Source organism: Toxorhynchites rutilus, chromosome 3 (genome assembly GCF_029784135.1).
Source record: "Toxorhynchites rutilus septentrionalis strain SRP chromosome 3, ASM2978413v1, whole genome shotgun sequence".
Classification (NCBI taxonomy): Eukaryota; Metazoa; Arthropoda; class Insecta; order Diptera; family Culicidae; genus Toxorhynchites; species Toxorhynchites rutilus.
The window spans coordinates 117,889,131-117,910,287 of NC_073746.1; the positions used below are offsets into that span (position 1 = coordinate 117,889,131).

At 38.2% G+C, this 21,157-nt stretch overlaps 1 protein-coding gene across 2 annotated transcripts in view; it reads left to right on the top strand.

The window, feature by feature from the left end:
• Positions 1-420: 420 nt before the first annotated feature.
• Positions 421-21,157, top strand: part of LOC129778001 (microsomal triacylglycerol transfer protein) — a 29,261-nt gene continuing 8,524 nt past the window's right edge. Inside the window, exons 1-2 of one of the 2 annotated variants that reach the window (XM_055784622.1) lie at positions 421-763; positions 1,123-1,143. In XM_055784622.1, the coding sequence (XP_055640597.1) occupies positions 721-763; positions 1,123-1,143 (64 nt within the window). In that variant the 5' untranslated portion in view covers positions 421-720. The remainder of the gene's footprint in view (positions 764-1,122; positions 1,144-21,157) is intronic. The other variant, XM_055784623.1, reaches the window with a different exon arrangement.

Sequence of the window (21,157 nt, forward strand, 5' to 3'; positions counted from 1 at the left end):
CTGTGTAATTCACAATTTATAGAAACATAAACATATGTACATGTACACGATTAAACCCGGCTCTGTTACAGCTAAATGCTATTGAGCCTAATAAATAAATGGGATAAAAAAAAATCATGAAACTGTGAGTGTTTTTAACATTGTTTTGCTTCTTCCATGCACACTTCATATTGTATGCAAATAATGACGGTACCATATTTCGATTACTAATCCAATTAAACTCTGTCTACTACTCCACCTCATGTGTACTCATTAGTATGAGACCCTTACGATCTCCAGAATTGTCCATAATATATTTTCCCAAAGAATCCCCATTCAGCTGCACCGTCAGTCACGCAATCTCTCTCACACAACTGTAAACCGGGGAACAACAATTTAACTCACTCAAATCTATCGTTATTTCTCAGTTCTTTTCAAGCTTTCGTCGAGATAAGTTGTTTTGATTCTACTTTCTTGCCCGAAACAGAGTCTCACTGGACGTGGTCTCTGAATTCCCACATTGTAGACCCACAATCGTAGCCCTATTACGAATTCATGCTGCGTTCATTACTGGGGATACGGGGAATTGAAAGCGACAGAATCAATTTCGTGTGTGTTTTTATATTCATTCAGACTCCAGACACATTTTTTTTTCGAACACAGAATATGTGGCGCTAATCGGAAAGTGAAATTTGGATTTATATTCAATTGAAGAAGTTATCACTCACACGCGAAGTGAGAATGAAGTTCCATCTCGGTGCCCTCATCGTGCTATCACTGTTTGGTGAGTAACTCGAAAGCGTAAAAGAGATGAAAGAAAATATGATGGGCAGGATGCAGAATGCAGGTTGGAAACAGCATCAGTGAGGTGATGCTTTCAAATTAGAAGTTCAGTGAATTTTGATAACCCGCATTAAAAGCAACAAATCGGACAATGGAAAAATGCGTAACATGTATGCAAGTGAAAATGTGCGAAGACTATTTGAATGAGACAAATAGCGAAATTCTAGTTCACGGGAAACGACCGGTCATTCATTTTGTCTGCTGATACGCATCGATTTAATCAGCTGATTATCACCCCGATGTCAATAACCTATCTCAAATAAACTAATTATGCCTTTTATTCTTCCTTATCTGTTGCAGGATACTGCCACGTAGCTCCCGGTAAGAAACTTTCAAGATTATTCACATACTGTACAGTTATGCAAAGCTTATGCGTTCTGCGTTTTTCACGCCTCGTGTATTCTATTGGAATCAGCTATGATCCGCGCAAACCTAGCGAAATATGTTCTATCTTTGTGCAAATATAAATATAACGGTTCATTAGAAAAAAAAATATCGACTCTTGTGAAGTTCTTCGCTCCGGAGAATGTCTTCAACCGGTAAACGTGCTCATATGTTCTCGCATGATATCATCTACCGGCTGATGCGAAGGTGTATGTGCCTCTGCAAGAAACGAAAGAGTGGCTGAAGAAACGGAAACCAAAATACGCATAGAAAGATCCCTATGTTGAAGCTGGAAATTGTTTGATGTTGTTATTCGTACATATTCCTATCGCATTTTGTTGTTCATTTTACATATTCATCACATTGGAGTGTATAGTTTGCATTCGTTTATGCATTTGAGATTGGAAAAATACTTTTCGCCTAACTCTTTGGGAAAGTGTTTGGATTACATTCATATAGTAACGGAATGTGCGGGTTGCGTCGCATCCAAGTGCAACAAAATTCAAGTAGGGGAAAAGGGGGAAATTTGGACCACCTAAGCAAATCGCCTAATATTTCCAAACCAATACGGTCTAAATAAAAAATGTCACATTGTATACTAAGCTACACTTGTTTTCTCTCAATCTTCTTCTTCTTTCTTTGTTTTTAAGAGACTTTAAACTTTGAAATTCATTCGCCTCTACCTCTCAATCGATAATGTTTAATCATTATATCAATCTTTAAACTACTTTAAATATATCATAAAATAAAAGAGATGATTTTTGGACATTAAAATTTGATGCGGGGTGATTTGGACCATCTGTGGGGTGATTTGGTCCAGTGTGTGTTTCATTGAAAAAAAAAATATTTATGTTTATGTAAAGTATTTTGGAATAATGTTACAATCAGTAACATTATGTAACAACATGTTCTGGGATCGATACCAGGTGTCTTGGCCATATTCCAGACCAGAAAAATTGGATTGAGACCATCTCGAATTCTGCATGGATTATTTCACTGCTGTTCGAGCATTTTCAAACAGTTTCGATGTTTGGTCGAAGAAAATCCGTTCTTTATAATAATCGAACTGATTTAATTTGCAGATATGAAATCACCTCTTTGTGATATCGGTATTTCACTTAGCTTCGTCTATTCAAAAGTTTCTTCGGACATATTTGTAAGAAGTCACAGCAAATCTTTCAGTTCAGTCAAATCTCAAGAAGAAACGCTTGCTGTCCCGTCAAGCTATCCCATAGCATCTTCTGAGTTCACTGTAACCTGACTGCCAAAATTGTCAGAATTATTATCTTTAACAGACTATTAACTCTTCAGATTAATCGAACATTTGACCCGTTGGATGAATTTCAGGTTGTATCCTATCCCTTCATTCTGACGGTTGTCTGCTTGATCCTTCAGAAATAGCTATTGAGCCTTCTTTACTTGACAACAGTCGTTCCCTCGATCTTAAATGAACCCCAATCACAGTTGTGCTTCTTTTTATCGAAACTAACATATCCAATTCCACAATAAGAACAAACTCTACCATGTTCCAATCGCTATCACAATTCAGATTTCTCTAGCTGCATTATCGCGCGCGTGCTCAAACTTATGTAGACTACTTTCTATTTTCTTTTTTTTTTTTTTTTGACGTAGAACTACGTCTTTCAGGAAGGGTGTCAAATCAGAAAACAGGTCACGTTTTTGTGAAATAAAGTTAACATTAATAACTATTTTCACAGCGAACTAATTCTGATACTTTGCACACCAATGGAATTAGAAATTCTCTAAGATTCGTTTGATATACTATACAGTACAATCCACTAATGCATAAACAGTTTAAATTAATGAAAACTGGAAGCATTCTCATTTTCCCATACATTTGTTCTGCCGATTTGTGTGCATTCCCGAACAGAGCTGTCAATAACGAGCAACCGATATATTCGTTTCTGCCCGTTTTCAACATATTTGGATTAAATAAGCTATCCGCGATTTGAAGCCACACCATTCGTTGCGTGGACACCGACTGGACAACATTGTTGCTGGACGAGCTGGGCGGCGAGGGATCGAGTGCCTTTTTCAAGGCAATGAGGGTGGAGGTGTAGTGCTGGAGTAGAGTAAAGTTTTCCAAGAGCCTTTCTCAAGGCTAGAGACGAATGAATTGATAAATTTTAAAGTCTCTATAATACAAAACCTTCCTTCCTTCCTGAAGCCACACCACTTCTCGTTTGGTGGTAATCGAAGCAACATGGTTGCCGCAGAGCGTCGAGCGGGAGAGTATTGTTTTCTTGACGGGTGAAGGAACAGTATGGAATAGAGTTTCTTTCCACAAGGGCCCTTCTCGGGGCTAGAGGCGGAAACCAAAAATATAATAGAATAAAAACACAGATGCGAGATGAACTAGCATAACACAACGAGCGGATTTCATTCATGCCTAATGCTGATGTCACACGCATACACACATAGCTCGATAGAAGGAGAGGAAGCCCTCTGTATCGAAGTATGCTACAACAAAGAAGAGCAGCATACGAGTTTTTTTTGAAGTAGTGCGAATATGGAAGAGTACCCAGAATTTTGGAATACAGATATACACTGTATTTATTTAGATAAACGGATATTTCATGAAAATATGCTTTTAAACTCCAGCAGGATAACCTTACTATTGCATGTTGTGAGGCTCGATAACATCTCAAGCGGAATATAGGAGCAAAAGGGTTCATAGTTTGTGATCGATATCTGAGTGGGAAGGAGAAAGTCTGATGCGAGTTGAACCAAATTAACGAGAAGTGCTGATAGCTTTCGACTCTACTCAACTCTTTCGAGTCTACTGAAGTAATAAAAAATTAAATAGCTAAATAGATATTACAAAAAATTCGATGTATTCTAAGATAATATCCAAAGTGATAAACAAGTGGATTGAATAATATAATTCCGTAGTTCTACGTCGATAACAGCGGTCGTGTCCTAGATACAACCCATTACATTTTTTTCTCTTTTCATTTCTATAAACATACAAAAAATCCTTCATTATCATTGGGACGAAGATGGCAGCTCATTCTTTCATACACATACACAAACACAATTCGTTAAAAACAACTTCGTTCATTACAATTTAAGGTGAAGGTGGAAGCTAGCCATTGTAGTAGTATAGGTAAACCCTCGTGTAAAAATGGGGTAATAGTGTTTGTGAGAGGAGAGCAAAGCACACGTAAATAGATCAATTCACTTATCAGACTGTGTGGCGCTTCATTGACACGAGTCTTTGAATACATTTGAAAAAAACAAATAACAATTCAATACTAAAGTAAAATGTATGAACGATATGTTCCGATGAACAATTGCAAATATAAATATATATAGAAGGTGCATTTGCATATGATTCTGATTATACGCGAGCGTAACATGAGCAAATTTATAACACATGCGAATTGGGGCTCTTTTGGTATTAACAAGTTCTTCCGCATAGTAACTCGATGTTGATAATTCCTTAATATTTTCCTTCGTTGATCGTATTGTTTTCACATATTCACGTTGGAAAGCCTTAACCCTTCTCTTCGTTGGCCGAGGCATTTAGATTGAATTTAATACTTTTCCGTTTACTGTTTTTGAAAGCATAGGCAGCCGTGGCAGTGTTCCGAGCTCTGCAATACAATTTTCTTACCCAATGTTAAAGTTGCTAAAACTTACATTATAGACCCATTAAACGTAAAAATAATAATTGTATTGATATCAACAAAATTTTATTTTATTTATTTTCATGACATGCAACGCTATCACTCCGGAACAACATTTTATTGAGTGGTTTTTATAGCTGTTTCGATGATGTTGTTTGGCATCAGTGTCGAAAAAATAACGATGCTTCCACCAATACAAACAAAACCATTGCAGAAGATTGAAAAACGAAAATTTAACTTTCAGAGCACTTGCACGAGTTTTCCGACGTTCTTCACTATACGGTGCGAAAGCAGATGAAAATTTAATATCTTGTGAGTAATCGATTAGAGTTTGGTTGATATTACTTGATGGGAAGTGTGCGAAAACGATCATTTTCTTCACACTGTTTCGCAAAATTATTGATTTTCGGGCGAGAGGTGAGGGAGGGAGATGAAAGAAATGAGCACCATTGTGGCTAGCTTCCACCTTCACCTTAACCATTTATATTACATTTTTGATATGTGAAATACACTGTCGTTGAAAATCCACTAATGTGGTTGCTCTTTTAATGTGCCTAGGCATCAAATTGAAATAAGTTACACCTTTAAAAAATAGGGAGTTCTGTGACACTCTACTTAAGAAGTTAGGCGTTCGTGCTTCGTCTGCATTTCTGGTATTATATCTATGAATATTCTTGATGGCCTGCGTTGCTCTTTCAAGCTCCTCCTTCTTCCAACGTTGTCGCAAAAATTGAAATGCAATTAATTTCATTTATTGTTATCAAACTTACAGTTTCGCTGCATCAAATTGTTCCTTTTCTGTAGGCGAACAGAACTTACTGCACAATACACGAAAAGTTTGTTTAATCAGCGGGAAAAACCTAAAAACCACTATCGGAAAATTCACATTTTTGGACAATCAAAGTGCTTGCTGTGTTCATGCTACCATTTCCTTCCACCTGTCGAATTTTACCAAAGTTTTTTTACGTTAGTTACATACGGTTCATTAATGAAAGAAGATGACATTATAAAAAATCCAAGTTGAGCCGTACTTTTTGAGATAATGGGGTGGTCCAAATCTAAAGCGGACCTTACACGGTCAAATTTATTGACAATATGATGACATTTGAGAGCATAATGACAGCTGAACATGGCCGACAACGCAGAAATCCGGATTTTCTGATTTTCGGGCATCAATATCGTGACATTTCATATGGATGCATGATGTTGACGTTTTACCTCACGGACTTCCAGACTGAGTTGCCAGATTTGCAAGCGGACATTCAATGTTTGTTAGTCTTTTTTGCGATTGCAATTAAAATTTATAAACTTCTGAAATTGTAGCAATCATAAATGAAAGCTTTTGGTTTGGAAAACTGATATAGTAATTTACATTTAATGCGACATGCCGGAGTACCACTCAGTGTCGCATTGGAGGCGATTTGACCTGTAATTGGACATTGAAGATGAGAGTGGTACAGCGTCGACGTCTGGCGGCGAATGTCAATGTGGGGCCATAATTTGGGCCCGAACTCGATGTTTACAAAAATGTCTAACTAAACGTGTCGCATATAGGTCTGTCCAATTAGAAAAATGTCGCATTAAATGTAAATTACTGTACCTAAAATAGCAAAATACAGTACTTTTCGCGATACAAACCAAAACCTCAAAGTAACTGACAATGTGATGGTGAGAGAGTGAATGAAAATTAACAACGTCTTAGGAATGTTTAAAACATTGAACTCGGTCATTCTTTGCGCTAGCGAGCGGGGCAGCCACTTTAGTCTAAGTTGTGTGTTTCTTCACACTCCGCTATAAAATTTGGAGAATGAGAAAATCACAGGTGAAAAAACATCACGTGTTAATTCAAGTTACAGTAGAATCCCGATTATCCGTGAATAGTCGGGATGATTTTTAAACATAGAAACTATGTTTTATCAATACAGAAATAGATACAGATACAGATAATCGGGGTACAGATACAGATACAGATAATCGGGGTTCTACTGTCATAGTCTTATTTATCGAATAAAAACATTTGCTTGCAGATAATATAATTTGCATATATTTTCACAATCTAAAATAATTTGGCATCCCTGAAACTGAAAGGATCAGTCTGTATTTGTGAAGCGAGTATTATGATGTGTTTTTGAGAAGGAAAAACGAGTTTTAAAGTGTAAATTATGAATGAAAATTAACTTTTCCAAATCAAATTAGTATTCTATGTGAATGCAAATCACTTTTTTTCTGCAAGTGGTGAGAAAATCCCATACAAAAATTGTATCTGAAACTGACGTTATATAATAATAATAAATTTTAGTAGGAATATCTGAAAATTCATAGAAAATAGGTTAAGTTAGTGTTAGGACTACGCGCTTCAACTAATTAAATAATACCAAGTAGATATTTTCATTCAAATTTTACCAATTGAAAATTGCAATTTAGCCTTCTAATCTGATGGAGAATAGTTTGGATCCCAAACTCGAATGTCACCACTAGCCATCGCGGATATTTTCGTTGTCTCGGGTTGAGGGCGATATTGACCGTGTAAGGTGGCAAAATATTGATTGAGGTTAGATCGGATGTCGAAAGCCTAGCTGTCACGATATTGAAGACACTTATTGTCAATCAGTTTGATCGTGTAAGGTGCCCATAAGACAAGACGTGACAACTGGCTTCTTATTCTACTTTCTGCATTTTCGTCGACCAAGTGCTAGATAACAGAGAAACGAGATGTGAAGGTTGCCAAATGTTATAATATTTCGAAAGTTTATTTTCCCATGAAAAACATGTGTTCTTCGTATCATGTATTTTCTGAGCTGCGCCATTTTTTTGTATTAATTTATTAATTTTTCAACCGAATGTCACATATTTTAAACAATAAGTATTTTCCTGTTATTTTGGTATGCAAAAAAAATTAAATGTGAAGAGATAAAGAAAACTAGAAAACGTAGATTTGATAGTAGGAGTATGATATGTTGAAATACATGAATTCAATTCAAAGTTCTTTTCATTTATCAAGAGATTATGGGCCTTATCGTTAACACTTCACGATGAAAACGAAATGAACGACACGCCTTTAAATTTCGTTTTACGAATTAAAGAAAATGATGGGTTTTCAGGTAGAATGAACACTGTATAGAGGCGAATGAACTGCAAAGTTTAAAGCCTCTTAAAAACAAAGAAAGAAGAAGAATGAACACTTTTCAAATAGAAATTATCATTCTTCGCCGATTGCCCGAAGTAACCAGACGAAGGAAAGTCGCGTCCAAGTTCCGTTATCGGTTACCGCGTGATTGTTGTTTTTGTTGCCGCTGAAGAGTTCATTTCGCTATCTGGATAGTGAGTGAAGTGCCCTGCCTGCAAGTGGATAGAGGCTTTCATCCTCGGAAAGCTAAGCATTGGTTTTTGTTTTGTCGCTGCTTCGCCGACATTGGAGATTTCGCCGAGTCATCGTGCCAACAGTGACAGTGCGGGTAAGCTTTCACCGACGACTGTGTGTAGTGGTGTCGTAGGCACATTCCCACCACCAACGAGCTTTCAGCACGCTCCCGTTCATCTGCACTGGAGTGCGTTCATAGGTGAATAAGATTGAATATAGTGAGAGAAAATATTTATTAATTATAAGTTTTTTTTTTGTTTGTTTTTGTGAATTATTATTATTGTGAAATATTATTTTAAAAAAATACTTAGAATATAAGTGCCAATTTTAAAATGGCAGAGGGTGGGGGACCTTCGGATATGGAGGTCTCTGACTCTAGTTCCCTCCTAAGTGATAAAAAAAAGTCACTCAAACGCGTACCAAATACGGAAGATACTTCTTCTGGGGACGAGTCAGCTAACCCTACTAAGCCTCCCTCCAAAAAACTAGCAAATCTCCCATCTGCCCTTAACGATCCCACTCTACCTTCAACCTCGTCTTCTCCCTCTGTTCTTCCCGCTCCTTCTCAACCTTCGTCTTCCCACTCTCAATCCCCGTCCTCGCCTTCCCCCCCTGTTATTCCCACTCCCCGTGTAAAGGTCTATCCAGAAGATGCGCCCGGAACTGGTCCCTGGGTTGTTTTCTTCAGGCCTAAGCCAAATGGAAAGGCGTTGAGAGTCATGCAGATCGCGAAAGATCTGGCAAGGTATACCTCCGTTTCGGAAATTTCGAAGGTTAGACCAAACAAATTGCGAGTTGTCGTGAATGATCGAAAAGACGCAAACAAGATTGTTGTCGATCAGCATTTTACAATTGAGTATCGGGTCTACATTCCCTCTCACATAGTCGAAATTGAGGGTGTGATAACCGAAACGGGCTTGACGTGCGAACACATTACGAGTGAAGGTACCGGCCGTTTTAAAAAACTGCCCTCGACGACTGTTAAGTTCTTGGGTTGCCGCCAGCTCGGAACAGTCTCCCATGAAGGAGAAGAAAAGAAATTTACGCCGTCCAACTCGTTTCGAGTCACCTTCGCTGGTTCAGCTCTCCCTGACTACGTGATGGTAGATAAATTGAGGTTAGCCGTGCGACTTTTTATTCCAAAGCCAATGACTTGTCTAAAGTGCAAGTCAGTTGGTCACACGGCTGCTTATTGTGCCAATAAAGAACGATGTGCCACTTGCGGAGAACAACATGAGGGGAAATCCTGCAGTGCGACTGAGCATAAGTGTCCATATTGCGGGGGATCCCCACACGTGCTCTCAGCTTGTGAAACATACAAGACTCGCTGGGAGAAACAGAAGCGCTCTTTGAGGGAACGCTCTAAACGCACTTTCGCAGAAATTTTGAAGGGCGCTTCTCCACTAGCTCAAGAACAACAACCAATCAATACACACAATGTCTTCGCTACGTTGCCAGTTGACGAAATGGAAGCGGATACAGCTAACGGGGGCACGCCGTTTATTTCTCAAGGGAATCCCCGGCGCAAAAATGTGACCACTCCCAAAGTTCAAGGACAAGTCCCTCCGGTGATACCCCTGTTAGCTTGCCCAAAAAATCGAGTGCAGCGGATAAGCAAAATCAGGTCCCTCCTGGCCTCCGTGGTAATAGTTCACCTTCGAACGACCCAGCACTCGAGGGGACATCAAAAACCCCAACTGTCCCTGTTTTTCCGTCAAGTTCAACTTCCCAATCGGGATTTATAAAGTTGTCTGACCTTGTGGATCAAATCTTCACGTGTTTTAATGTTTCCGACTCCATCAGAACCATTGTCACCGCAATGCTTCCAGTACTAAAGACAATTTTGCAGCAATTGATGCAAACATGGCCCCTCCTTGCAATGATTATCTCTCTTGATGTCTAATTTAAATAGAGAGGTCGGAGATATCACTGTTTTACAGTGGAATTGTCGTAGTCTTATCCCTAAATTGGATACATTCAAATTTCTAATTCATAAACTCAATTGTGATGTTTTTGCTCTATCCGAAACCTGGCTCTCTTCTCAAAATGATCTCTCTTTCCACGATTTTAATATAATACGCTTGGACCGCGATGACAGATACGGAGGGGTACTATTGAGGATCAATAAGTGTCACTCATTTTTTAGAATTGACCTTCCACCTATTGGAGGGATCGAAGCTGTTGCTTGTCATGCAAACATCAGAGGCAAAGACCTCTGTATAGTCAGCTTGTATTGGCCTCCGAGAGCTGCGGTTTGCCGCAAGCAACTTGTTGACATGTGCTCACTCCTTCCTGAGCCACGATTGATCTTGGGAGACTTCAACTCTCACGGAACTGCCTGGGGGGAACCGTACGACGATAATCGTTCATCGTTGATATATGACCTTTGTAACAGCTTCAATATGACCGTTTTGAACACTGGGGAAACAACACGTGTACCTAAACCTCCTGCTAAACCAAGTGCTCTTGACCTCTCGCTTTGCTCGAATTCACTATCGTTAGATTGCAAGTGGAATGTAATCCAGGATCCCAACGGTAGTGATCACTTGCCAATCAAAATTTCTATCACCAATGGGTTGAATTCTTCTGAATCTATAAACATGGCATACGACCTCACAAGACACATTGACCGGAAAAAATATGCGGACGCGATTGCTCTAGCCATCAATTCCAGAGATGGTTTGCCTCCATTGGAGGAGTATAACTTCATTTCTCGTTTGATCTATGACAGCGCGGTTCGCGCTCAAACGAAACCCATCCCAGGTTCCACTATTCGTCGAAGGCCTCCCAATCCATGGTGGGATAGCCAGTGTTCCAAGCTTTATGGAGATAAATCGAATGCATTTAAAGCTTTTCGGAAACGTGGAACCATTGAGAATTTTCAAACGTATTTGGACCTTGAAAATCAATTTAAAAACTTGATCAAAGGGAAAAAACGTGCTTATTGGCGAAATTTCGTGGGAGGTTTATCACGAGAAACGTCAATGAAAAAATTATGGAAAGTGGCTCGAAACATGAGAAATCGCTCTTCATCCAATGAAAGCGAGGAATATTCACATCGATGGATTTTTAATTTTGCACGAAAGGTTTGTCCCGATTCCGCTCCAGTGCAAAGAATTATTCGAGATATACCACAAGATAGGTGCGATCTTGATTCCGAGTTTTCGATGGTAGAATTCTCTCTTGCTCTCCTTTCATGTAACAATTCTGCTCCGGGATCGGATAGAATTAAGTTCAACTTGCTGAAAAATCTCCCTGATGTGGCGAAACATCGCTTGTTGAATTTATTCAAACGGTTTCTGGAGCATAATATTGTTCCAGATGATTGGAGACAAGTACGAGTTATAGCTATTCAAAAACCCGGAAAACCCGCGTCCGACTTCAATTCGTACCGCCCAATAGCAATGCTGTCTTGTATACGGAAATTGTTGGAGAAAATTATCTTGTTTCGCCTTGATCGATGGGTTGAAACGAATGGCCTACTCTCAGATACACAATATGGGTTCCGCAGGGGCAAGGGGACGAATGGATCAAACGAATCCGACCTGCAAGAATCCTTACAAGATACTTTGAACAATTTTTCAACCTGGGCCATTGGGCTAGGGATCGAATTCTCCACGGAGAAAACAGAGATGGTGTTTTTTTCTAGGAAGCATAAACCAGCAAAACCAAAGCTTCAACTTTTGGGTAAACCGATCACTCATGCTATGTCATTCAAGTATCTTGGGGTCTGGTTCGACTCTAAATGTACTTGGGGGGCCCATATTAGGTATCTGAGTAAAAAATGTCAACAAAGAATAAACTTTCTCCGTACAATTACCGGCACCTGGTGGGGAGCCCATCCCGAAGATCTTATAATGTTGTATCGAACAACTATTCTCTCAGTGATGGAGTATGGCAGTTTCTGTTTTCAATCAGCTGCCAAAACACACCTCATTAAACTCGAGCGAATTCAGTATCTTTGTCTCCGTATTGCGTTGGGATGTATGCCCTCAACGCATACCATGAGCCTCGAGGTTTTGGCAGGCCTACTCCCACTAAAAGATCGCTTCAATTTATTATCTCTTCGGTTCCTCATCCGGTGTAAGGTTATGAACCCATTGGTGATCGGAAATTTTGAGCAGCTGATCGAGCTAAATTTTCATTCTGGATTCATGAGCTCATATCATGAATTCGTCTCCATGCAGGTTAATCCTTCTTCGTATATTCCCAACCGTGTTTGTTTTCCTGACTACATCAATTCCTCTGTGCATTTTGATCTGTCCATGAAGCAGGATATCCATGGAACATCAGACTATCTTCGATCGAGGATCGTTCCAACGATCTTCAATGCAAAGTATGGGGATATCAATTGTGATAATATGTACTTTACTGATGGGTCCTCTATGAATGAGTCCACAGGTTTTGGAGTGTTCAACGAATTTTTTAGCACCTCACACAGTCTTCAGAATCCTTGCTCAGTGTATATTGCTGAATTGGCAGCGATACACTGGGCGCTGGACAGCGTCGCCTCACGACCTGTTGAACACTATTACATTGTAACGGATAGTCTTAGCTCTGTCGAAGCTATCCGTTCAGTGAGGCCGGAAAAGCACTCGCCGTACTTCCTTGAGAGAATACGAGAAATGTTGAGTGCTTTAACCAGACGCTGTTATGTCATTACCTTTGTCTGGGTCCCTTCACATTGCTCAATTCCGGGTAATGAGAGGGCTGACTCATTAGCAAAGGTAGGTGCAATTGAAGGCGATATTTATCAGCGTCAAATCGCCTTCAATGAATTTTATTCTTTAGTCCGCAAAAATACCATAGTTAACTGGCAACGCAAATGGAACGAAGATGAATTGGGCCGGTGGCTCCACTCGATTATCCCTAAGGTTAGCCTCAAACCATGGTTCAAAAGTCTGGACTTGAGTCGGGACTTTATTCGTACCTTCTCCCGACTCATGTCCAATCACTGTTCGTTAGATGCGCTACTCTTTCGTATTAATCTTGCCGACAACAATCTTTGTGTTTGTGGCCAAGGTTACCACGACATCGAGCACGTTGTTTGGTCGTGCGAGCTGTATCTTGTCGCCAGATCGAATTTAGTAGTCACCCTTCGGGCCCGAGGAAGGCAGCCCATGATGCCGGTGAGAGACGTGTTGGCTCGGTTAGACCTTGATTACATGTCCCAAATATATGTATTCCTTAAAGCTATCGATCTTCGTGTGTGATTGTCCTTACATCCTTAGTTTTTCCTTTTCCTTTTCCTTTGTGAGAGATCGGATCCCTTCTTAAGAATAAGATGAAATGTAAATACATATTAGATATAAGATAGGTTTAAGAATTGAGTGTGATGAGTGTGATTGAGAGTGTGATTGAGAGTGTGAGTGTGATCATTGTCAATATATCCTCATATCCCCTCCTTTTCCTGAAGAAAATATGTCACCCTTCTAAACTCGAGTCGACCGCGAGTAATCGGTTTCCTATATTATTAACATTAGAATTAAGGAAAAATGTTTATATACTAGTAACAATACAGTAAGGAGTTCGGCTCCTTTAAACCTATGTAACTGAGCCTGTAAAAATAAACGATTCAAATAAAAAAAAAAAAAAAATAGAAATTATAAATGAAAAGTAACTTTTCCGTTTCAAATATGTGTTCAATGTGAATGGAAAACTTTTCTCTCTTCATTTGGTAAAATAATCTCGTATAAAAATTGTATCTGAAGATAATTTTATATTGTAATGATAAATTTTAGTGAGAATATCGGAGTGTATAGAAAATAGGTCATGTTAGGGTAAAAAAGACGTGCTTCAAGTGAATAAATAACGCCAAGTAAAAATTTTCATTCAGATTTTAGCAATTTGAAAGTGCTTTCGGGCCGAGTAGTGAGACTTGTTAAAAACTAATTTCGTATCCAGATATCGACACCGTATCGTTGTCATCGCGGATACACTTCAATTCGTTTTCACCGTGAAGTGTATACGGGAATAAGGCCTAATAATTCCACTTTGATCGTTTATATACTAACAGTACTGAAATATTGATAAAATAATACATTCCCACATTATAACATAGCGTTTATTTAGTTTTTTTTGTTGTAGGTATGTAGGTATGTATGTTTATTCAGGTTCCAACATGATTTTAAATACTTTTTCTGCTGTTATGCTGTTATTTTATAGCTAACTGCTCTACGGTTGGAAAATAATTTAATGTTCTTCTTTGCTAGGTCGCTGCTATTATGCAATGCTAGATGGCAAGAGAATTACAAAAAGATGTAGGGTGGAAATTCCGATGCAATGTTTCCCTCTCTTCGGAAACTGAATACCGGACGTAATAGAAACGAAAAAATACAAAGAATCCATTATAGGAATTATCGCTAAATTGAAATGTGAACGCAACTATTATTCCACTTTGAATATATTTGGCAACGCTGTGAAAATGTTGAAAACCCCATTTTTGTATATTTATCTTTGTCAATTATTTTCCTTGTCAACCAATCAGAAGCCGAGTTGCAAGTGGTCCGAGTTTGACAGAAAAAGTGGTCCGGAATCGGCCCCCTATTGTCATGTCTTGTCTCAGGTCCAAATCACCCCGTATGTCAAACTCACCCCGCAACAACTCACCCATATTTAATTTTTTAACTCACCCATATTTAAATTTTTAATAAATTTAATTCAGCTTGAATTATTGAATCAATACTTTATGTGATGTAAAATTGTCATCCGCTGAATGTACAATTTTTTTGCCTTCGAGCCTGGTTCTTATAGGAACCAATAATATGGGTTTCCTACGCGTAAGCAGGGTTGCCAATATTATTTTTCAAAAAAAAAAACTGGAAGATTGCTCTTAAAAAAACTAGAAGAAAACTGGATTGTGTAAAACCGTCTTATTTTAAGAAGATCGGCTTTGATTTATCTAAAATGTTTCTCTTACCCATTCCAATGCTTGAGAATAAGAGTTTCCTTCAAAGCAAAATTTACATAGCCATTTTATGCCAAATCGATATGGTAGTTTTCCAATTTTCGTGAAAAATATTCGCAAAATTTTGGACCCGCATTTTTTATTTTATTTTTTTTCATTAAGGGTTTCATTTTATGGTGGTCCGACTTTTTTCCCTTTTCCAAAAATAACTTTCCTCAAAAAATTTTAACTTTTGGACTACTGGATCGATTCTAATGACATTCCTCAAACTTACATGTATTTGCAATACCAATTTACCCAGACAGCTTGTTTTGATGGCTGTGTTGGGGAAACCGTAAATCGGTCGGGCGTTTAGATAACGCTTGATATTTTACAGTTATTCAATTGCTGCGTAGATGCGTAGGAATATTTCCTATCAATCGATGCAAACATCTTTCCGATCTATTAAGAAATGTTCGAGTTATAAGCATTCGAAATCTTTCATTTTTTTCCTGCATGTTCTATGTTTAGGCTATCATTTATTTTTATAGTTTACATGGTCTCGATATCAATGGCTGAAGTTTTCTTACATAACATATCCAAAAATCAGAGTCTTCGATCCAGTAGTTCAAAAGTTATGAGCGGTCCGCTCCCGGGTGCACGATTTTAGGGGTGCAGAATGGACCGAACAAATATGGATAAATCGAATAAAAGTGATTGGTTAACCCTTAGTGGAGCGCGGGTGGTGGTGCAAATCGACTCATCCACCCTTGCGCGAAAATTTCAAATGTTATTTTTGTTGGTATTGGGGGGAGGGGGTTTAGGTGCAAAAAAACATTTTCGTCTCGGGTACGGAAGCTTCACCCGACACCACTGAAAAATGAGATATGCTGAATACTACCCTCTCAGGCCTCGGACGAGATGGCTCCTGCGTTCTGTATGTAGTGATCCCCGATTTTTGAAATTAATCGTTCATCAGCTAATCGAATACTTTTCAGCAGTTTGTTATTCGATACGATTAATCACCCTAAATAATCGATTAATCGACTAATCGTCACACTAAAAGAAATAATTCGTTAGACTAATATTTCTCAGCCATCTTTAACGCTCCCAAAACTCGTAAACTAAGTTCAATGCCGTCAACGCGAATTGAGCTTTGTTTGCGAGTTTAGGGGAACGTAAAAGATAATGGTTGAATTTCAGGATAAAACTGCAGCGGTCGTACTTTTTTGTCTCTGGGTTTGAATCGATTAATCGACGTAAATTATTCGTTCGCTTCGATTATTGGTTGCGCAGTATTCGTTCGATTAATAATCGATTTCTGTAGGAAGTATCGATTAATCCATTAATCGAAGAATTATCGGGGATCACTATCTGTATGGATAAAACAGAAAGTGTATATGGAGTGTGAATGAATAGTTTCTCTATTGTCATTTTTGCTTCAAACCAACGGCACACAAAGCTGAATGCATCAACGCGAATGTCAATTAGACTAATAGTACGACAAAATAGGCAGCACAAATTGGAAGATCCGTACTCGAACGGATGAACGGACATTTGTTGTGATTGATTTTAATAGATGAAGAATAAAATAATTTGTTCAGTTTTGAAGCTATTTCCAACTAAACTACTACCGGTTAGTTTCACACATACACATATACTAAACATTTTACAATGCACAACGTCCAGGAAGTGCATTTTAGTGGAAATTAGCATCTAGAGCTCGACAGTTATTCTCTAGACAAAAACTGTTTTTCAACAAAGTTGTTACATAAGAAAGAGCGCTCATTTTCATGTTGTCAAAAATAGGTTGACCAAAATTTTCGATAAAATAATAAAAATGACATTCTTATCTTTATAGATCGAGGTAAACATAGTTCAACAATGTTGTAGCTCCAGTTATTTTAAGCTACCTTATCGAACAAAGTTTTTTTTTCTATCTCTTGAAATAATCGATATAGCGCTTTTTTTCTAAGATGCGTTAAAGTCATCATAAAAAAAGTCTTCTTCATTTGTTTGTCATTCATTCTGTAACAAACATATAAAATTTTTATTGGCGGCATTTGAAAGAGCGTATTGAACTCTATATGGTAGATTTTCAAATCTATGTTATTTTTTGTATTTGAGTAAACTAAAATTGAATTCATGAGTTTTGACTGAAAACCCATCAATAACTTTGAGGAGGATTCATAATAAAATTGAAGTTCTGCATCGCAAAATATTTGTTTTGATGAACTTTAATAGTAATTTGATGTAGAATTTGAAATATAAAAGCTAGGCAACAACTGAAACTGAATTCTTTGTTTTCAGACACATGTGACATATGCGACGCTTATCAGCAGAAAATCACACATTAAACTCATATTTCTTTTTTCATTGTACAATCCCGTATTCTAATTTCTACAGAGTGCAGATGTACTGGATGTTAGAGAAAAGATTGCTTTCGCAAATCGACCAATCAGAACGCGAAATGGAAACAGGCACCATAATGAAAAAAAAAGATCTAATACATTGCTATGAGGAACAAAATTACCAACTTTCACGAAAGTTTGAGAATCACTTTATCGGTTTAGCATGGGATGGTTGTATATGTTGTTCATGAAATGCCAAAATAACGAAATAAACCGATAATTAATTATATCATTCAACCATTCAAGCAATTAATCATATAATTCAAGCCTATTTAAAGGGTGTGTCACATCAAATTGCATCACGGAAAAAACGCTGTAGAAATTCGCCCAGTAGACCGATCCTTTTGAAAATTTTAGACAGTAAAATAAAAACTATTAAACAACTTTTGGCATTTTCTTTTTATTCATACTTCGAGCCAAAGCCCGTATGCTCGCACCTTCCTCTTTACCCCGTCCATAAGGTTCTGTACAACGTCAGGTTGTAGTTTTTTTTTAACAGAAATCCATTTTCTCTTGAAGTCCGCCTCCGATTTGACAACTTTTGGGTTCTTCCGGAGGGTCTGCTTCATAATCGCCCAATATTTCTCTATTGGGCGAAGCTCCGGCGCATTGGGCGGGTTCGTTTCCTTTGGCACGAAAGTGACCCCGTTGGCTTCGTACCACTCCAACACGTCCTTTGAATAGTGGCACGAAGCGAGATCCGGCCAGAAGATGGTCGGGCCCTCGTGCTGCTTCAATAGTGGTAGTAAGCGCTTCTGTAGGCACTCCTTAAGGTAAACCTGCCCGTTTACCGTGCCGGTCATCACGAAGGGGGCGCTCCGCTTTCCGCAAGAGCAGATCGCTTGCCACACCATGTACTTTTTGGCAAACTTGGATAGTTTCTGCTTGCGAATCTCCTCCGGAACGCTGAATTTGTCCTCTGCGGAGAAGAACAACAGGCCCGGCAACTGACGAAAGTCCGCTTTGACGTAGGTTTCGTCGTCCATTACCAGGCAATGCGGCTTCGTCAGCATTTCGGTGTACAGCTTCCGGGTTCGCGTCTTCCCCACCATGTTTTGCCTTTCGTCGCGGTTAGGAGCCTTCTGAACCTTGTATGTACGCAGGCCCTCCCGCTGCTTGGTCCGCTGGACGAATGAACTTGACAAATTCAGCTTATTGGTGACATCCCGGACCGAACTTCTCGGATCACGTCTAAACTGCTTAACTACGCGCTTGTGATCTTTTTCACTGACGGAGCATCCATTTTTGCCGTTCTTCACCTTCCGGTCGATGGTTAGGTTCTCGAAGTATCGTTTTAGTACTCTGCTGACCGTGGATTGGACGATTCCCAGCATATTACCGATGTCCCGATGTGACAACTCCGGATTCTCGAAATGAGTGCACAGGATTAATTCACAACGCTCTTTTTCGTTCGACGACATTTTTCCAAATTTACGAAAAATCGACAGTGAAGCAAGGCCAACGTGATCTATACACTCTTATCTGATTATAAACGAAAGCTGAAGATATAATTCCTAAAAATTAAATTTCTACAGCGTTTTTTCCGTGATGCAATTTGATGTGACACACCCTTTACCACCACTTGGACATAACTGTGAAACAATATTTGGAGATCTTTCCTTCTAGAACCTCTAAAAAATACAGTTTTATTTAGATAGAACTTGAAAAATCTCGTATTTATTGCTTCATGTCTTGAAAAATGATCTGTGTATTGAGATTCTGGAATAATTTTTGATTGGGTCCCACAATATTATTCTAATACTTGAATGAGCACATTCAATACCGAAACAACACTGCTTTGGACGAATTTCATGCCAACATGACTGGCTATTGACAGCAACATCTCAGATTGCAGTGAAACTTTGAAGGTGTTAATACATTGGTCATTTAAGCAACTTTGCATACTTGAAATCTTTAAAAAAGAATTAGACTAGTTTTTGGAAAGAGCCAAAGTTTTTTTTCTTAATTTTTTACAAAAACTTATAACTAAAAAATTATGATATCTGTAGAATTTTTGTCAATGGATAAAATGTAGAAAATTATTTAAATTTTCATGAAAAGACATCAAAAGATTTTTTTTTTTAAATTACACTGGAAGAAAAATATTTTAAAAATTGAAATTCATTTTTCTAAAAAACTTTTTTTTTAAATTGTAATAAAAAATTGAATAGCCCATACAATTACCAACAAGTCATCTACACACCGTGAGATGAGCACTTTTACAGGGAAAAGGTTATTCTAACAATAACAAACAACTTTTCCCTGTTTTCTTTGAAAAATTACAACTAATTCTAATTTTGTTTCAAGTCAAGATAGCTATATAGCAGTCATGGCCAAACGGTAGTCCGCGGTCTACCGGTCGCCCGCCTAGGTATTCCTAGGCGCCTGCCAGCTGGTCTACAATAGTGTCACCACCAAATGCAATAGATTTAATATCCTTCCACCTTTTGTCGTGACCATTTTAAAAGGTCTTTATGCAAACCTCAATGAAACATAGTAGTTGGAAGAGTAGATATTTCTTCGTTAAAGTATTAACACATCCAATTGATCGAAAATAACTCGTAGTAAAGCAAAAAAATTGTCACTAGGAACAATTTAAACTATTTTTCCTCAAGGCATATCATTTTTAAAATGAGCAATTGAAAATGCTGGAGACATCCGGAAAAAACACAATTTTGTTTTTATTGATTTTCGAAACCTTATGATTAGTATGAGCTAACTATTTCAAGAAAACTTCTGCGAATGCGAGTTTTAATCAAGTATTACTACTTTGATATTGAAACTATGATAAGAAAAGTGAATTCATCGTGCAGATTTTTTTCAAGAAATATAGACATGAATGAAGCAATAAGTGAATGAAAAATTAGAAATTTCTAAAATTAAATATTGGGCTTTATCATGTAATTCAAGTTGAACAAAATTCTGCTCGTTAGCTCTATTTTGCTGTTATAGATACAGTCGGATGAAAACTGTCGGCATCGTTTTTCGAGCTGTTTGGTTTGCTTGTTGCATTCCTGATGCTTTGCTTAGAGAAACATTTCACCAATGTTTCAAAATATGCAATTCGCCGACGTTCGAGAAATAATATTAATATAACTCGATTCGATAACATTCTATCGATTTACAAAATACAAAAATGTTTCTGGTGTGATAGTTATAGGGATCTAATCGACCGTTCGTTTCAATTTACATAATAGGGACCAATATTTCCGATAGATAATTTCATTAAGGACTTGTCTACTTTTTTTAAATAACACAGGTTTTTTGAGATAGTGAGTTCAAACTTAAGTAAGTTATTATTTACCTTTTCAATACATCCATTGTAACGTGCGCTTTGTGGCAAGTGCCACCGTCTTGTTGAAACGACATATCATTGATGTTAAGATCTTCCAGTTCTGGTCAAAAATAGTATTCCTACAGGTCGCGATAGGGCTCTCCATTGACGGTAACATGGCGATCGTTCTCATCGACGAAGAAATACGGCCCAATCACTCCCACGGCATCAAAACCACACCTGATAGTATTTTTTTGCGAATGCAATATTGTTTTTTGACGCACAGATGAGTTTGCATCTGCCCAATAACGCATATTTTGCTCGTTGCCCATTATTGGACGTTTAACCAGAAATGAGTCACATCGCTGA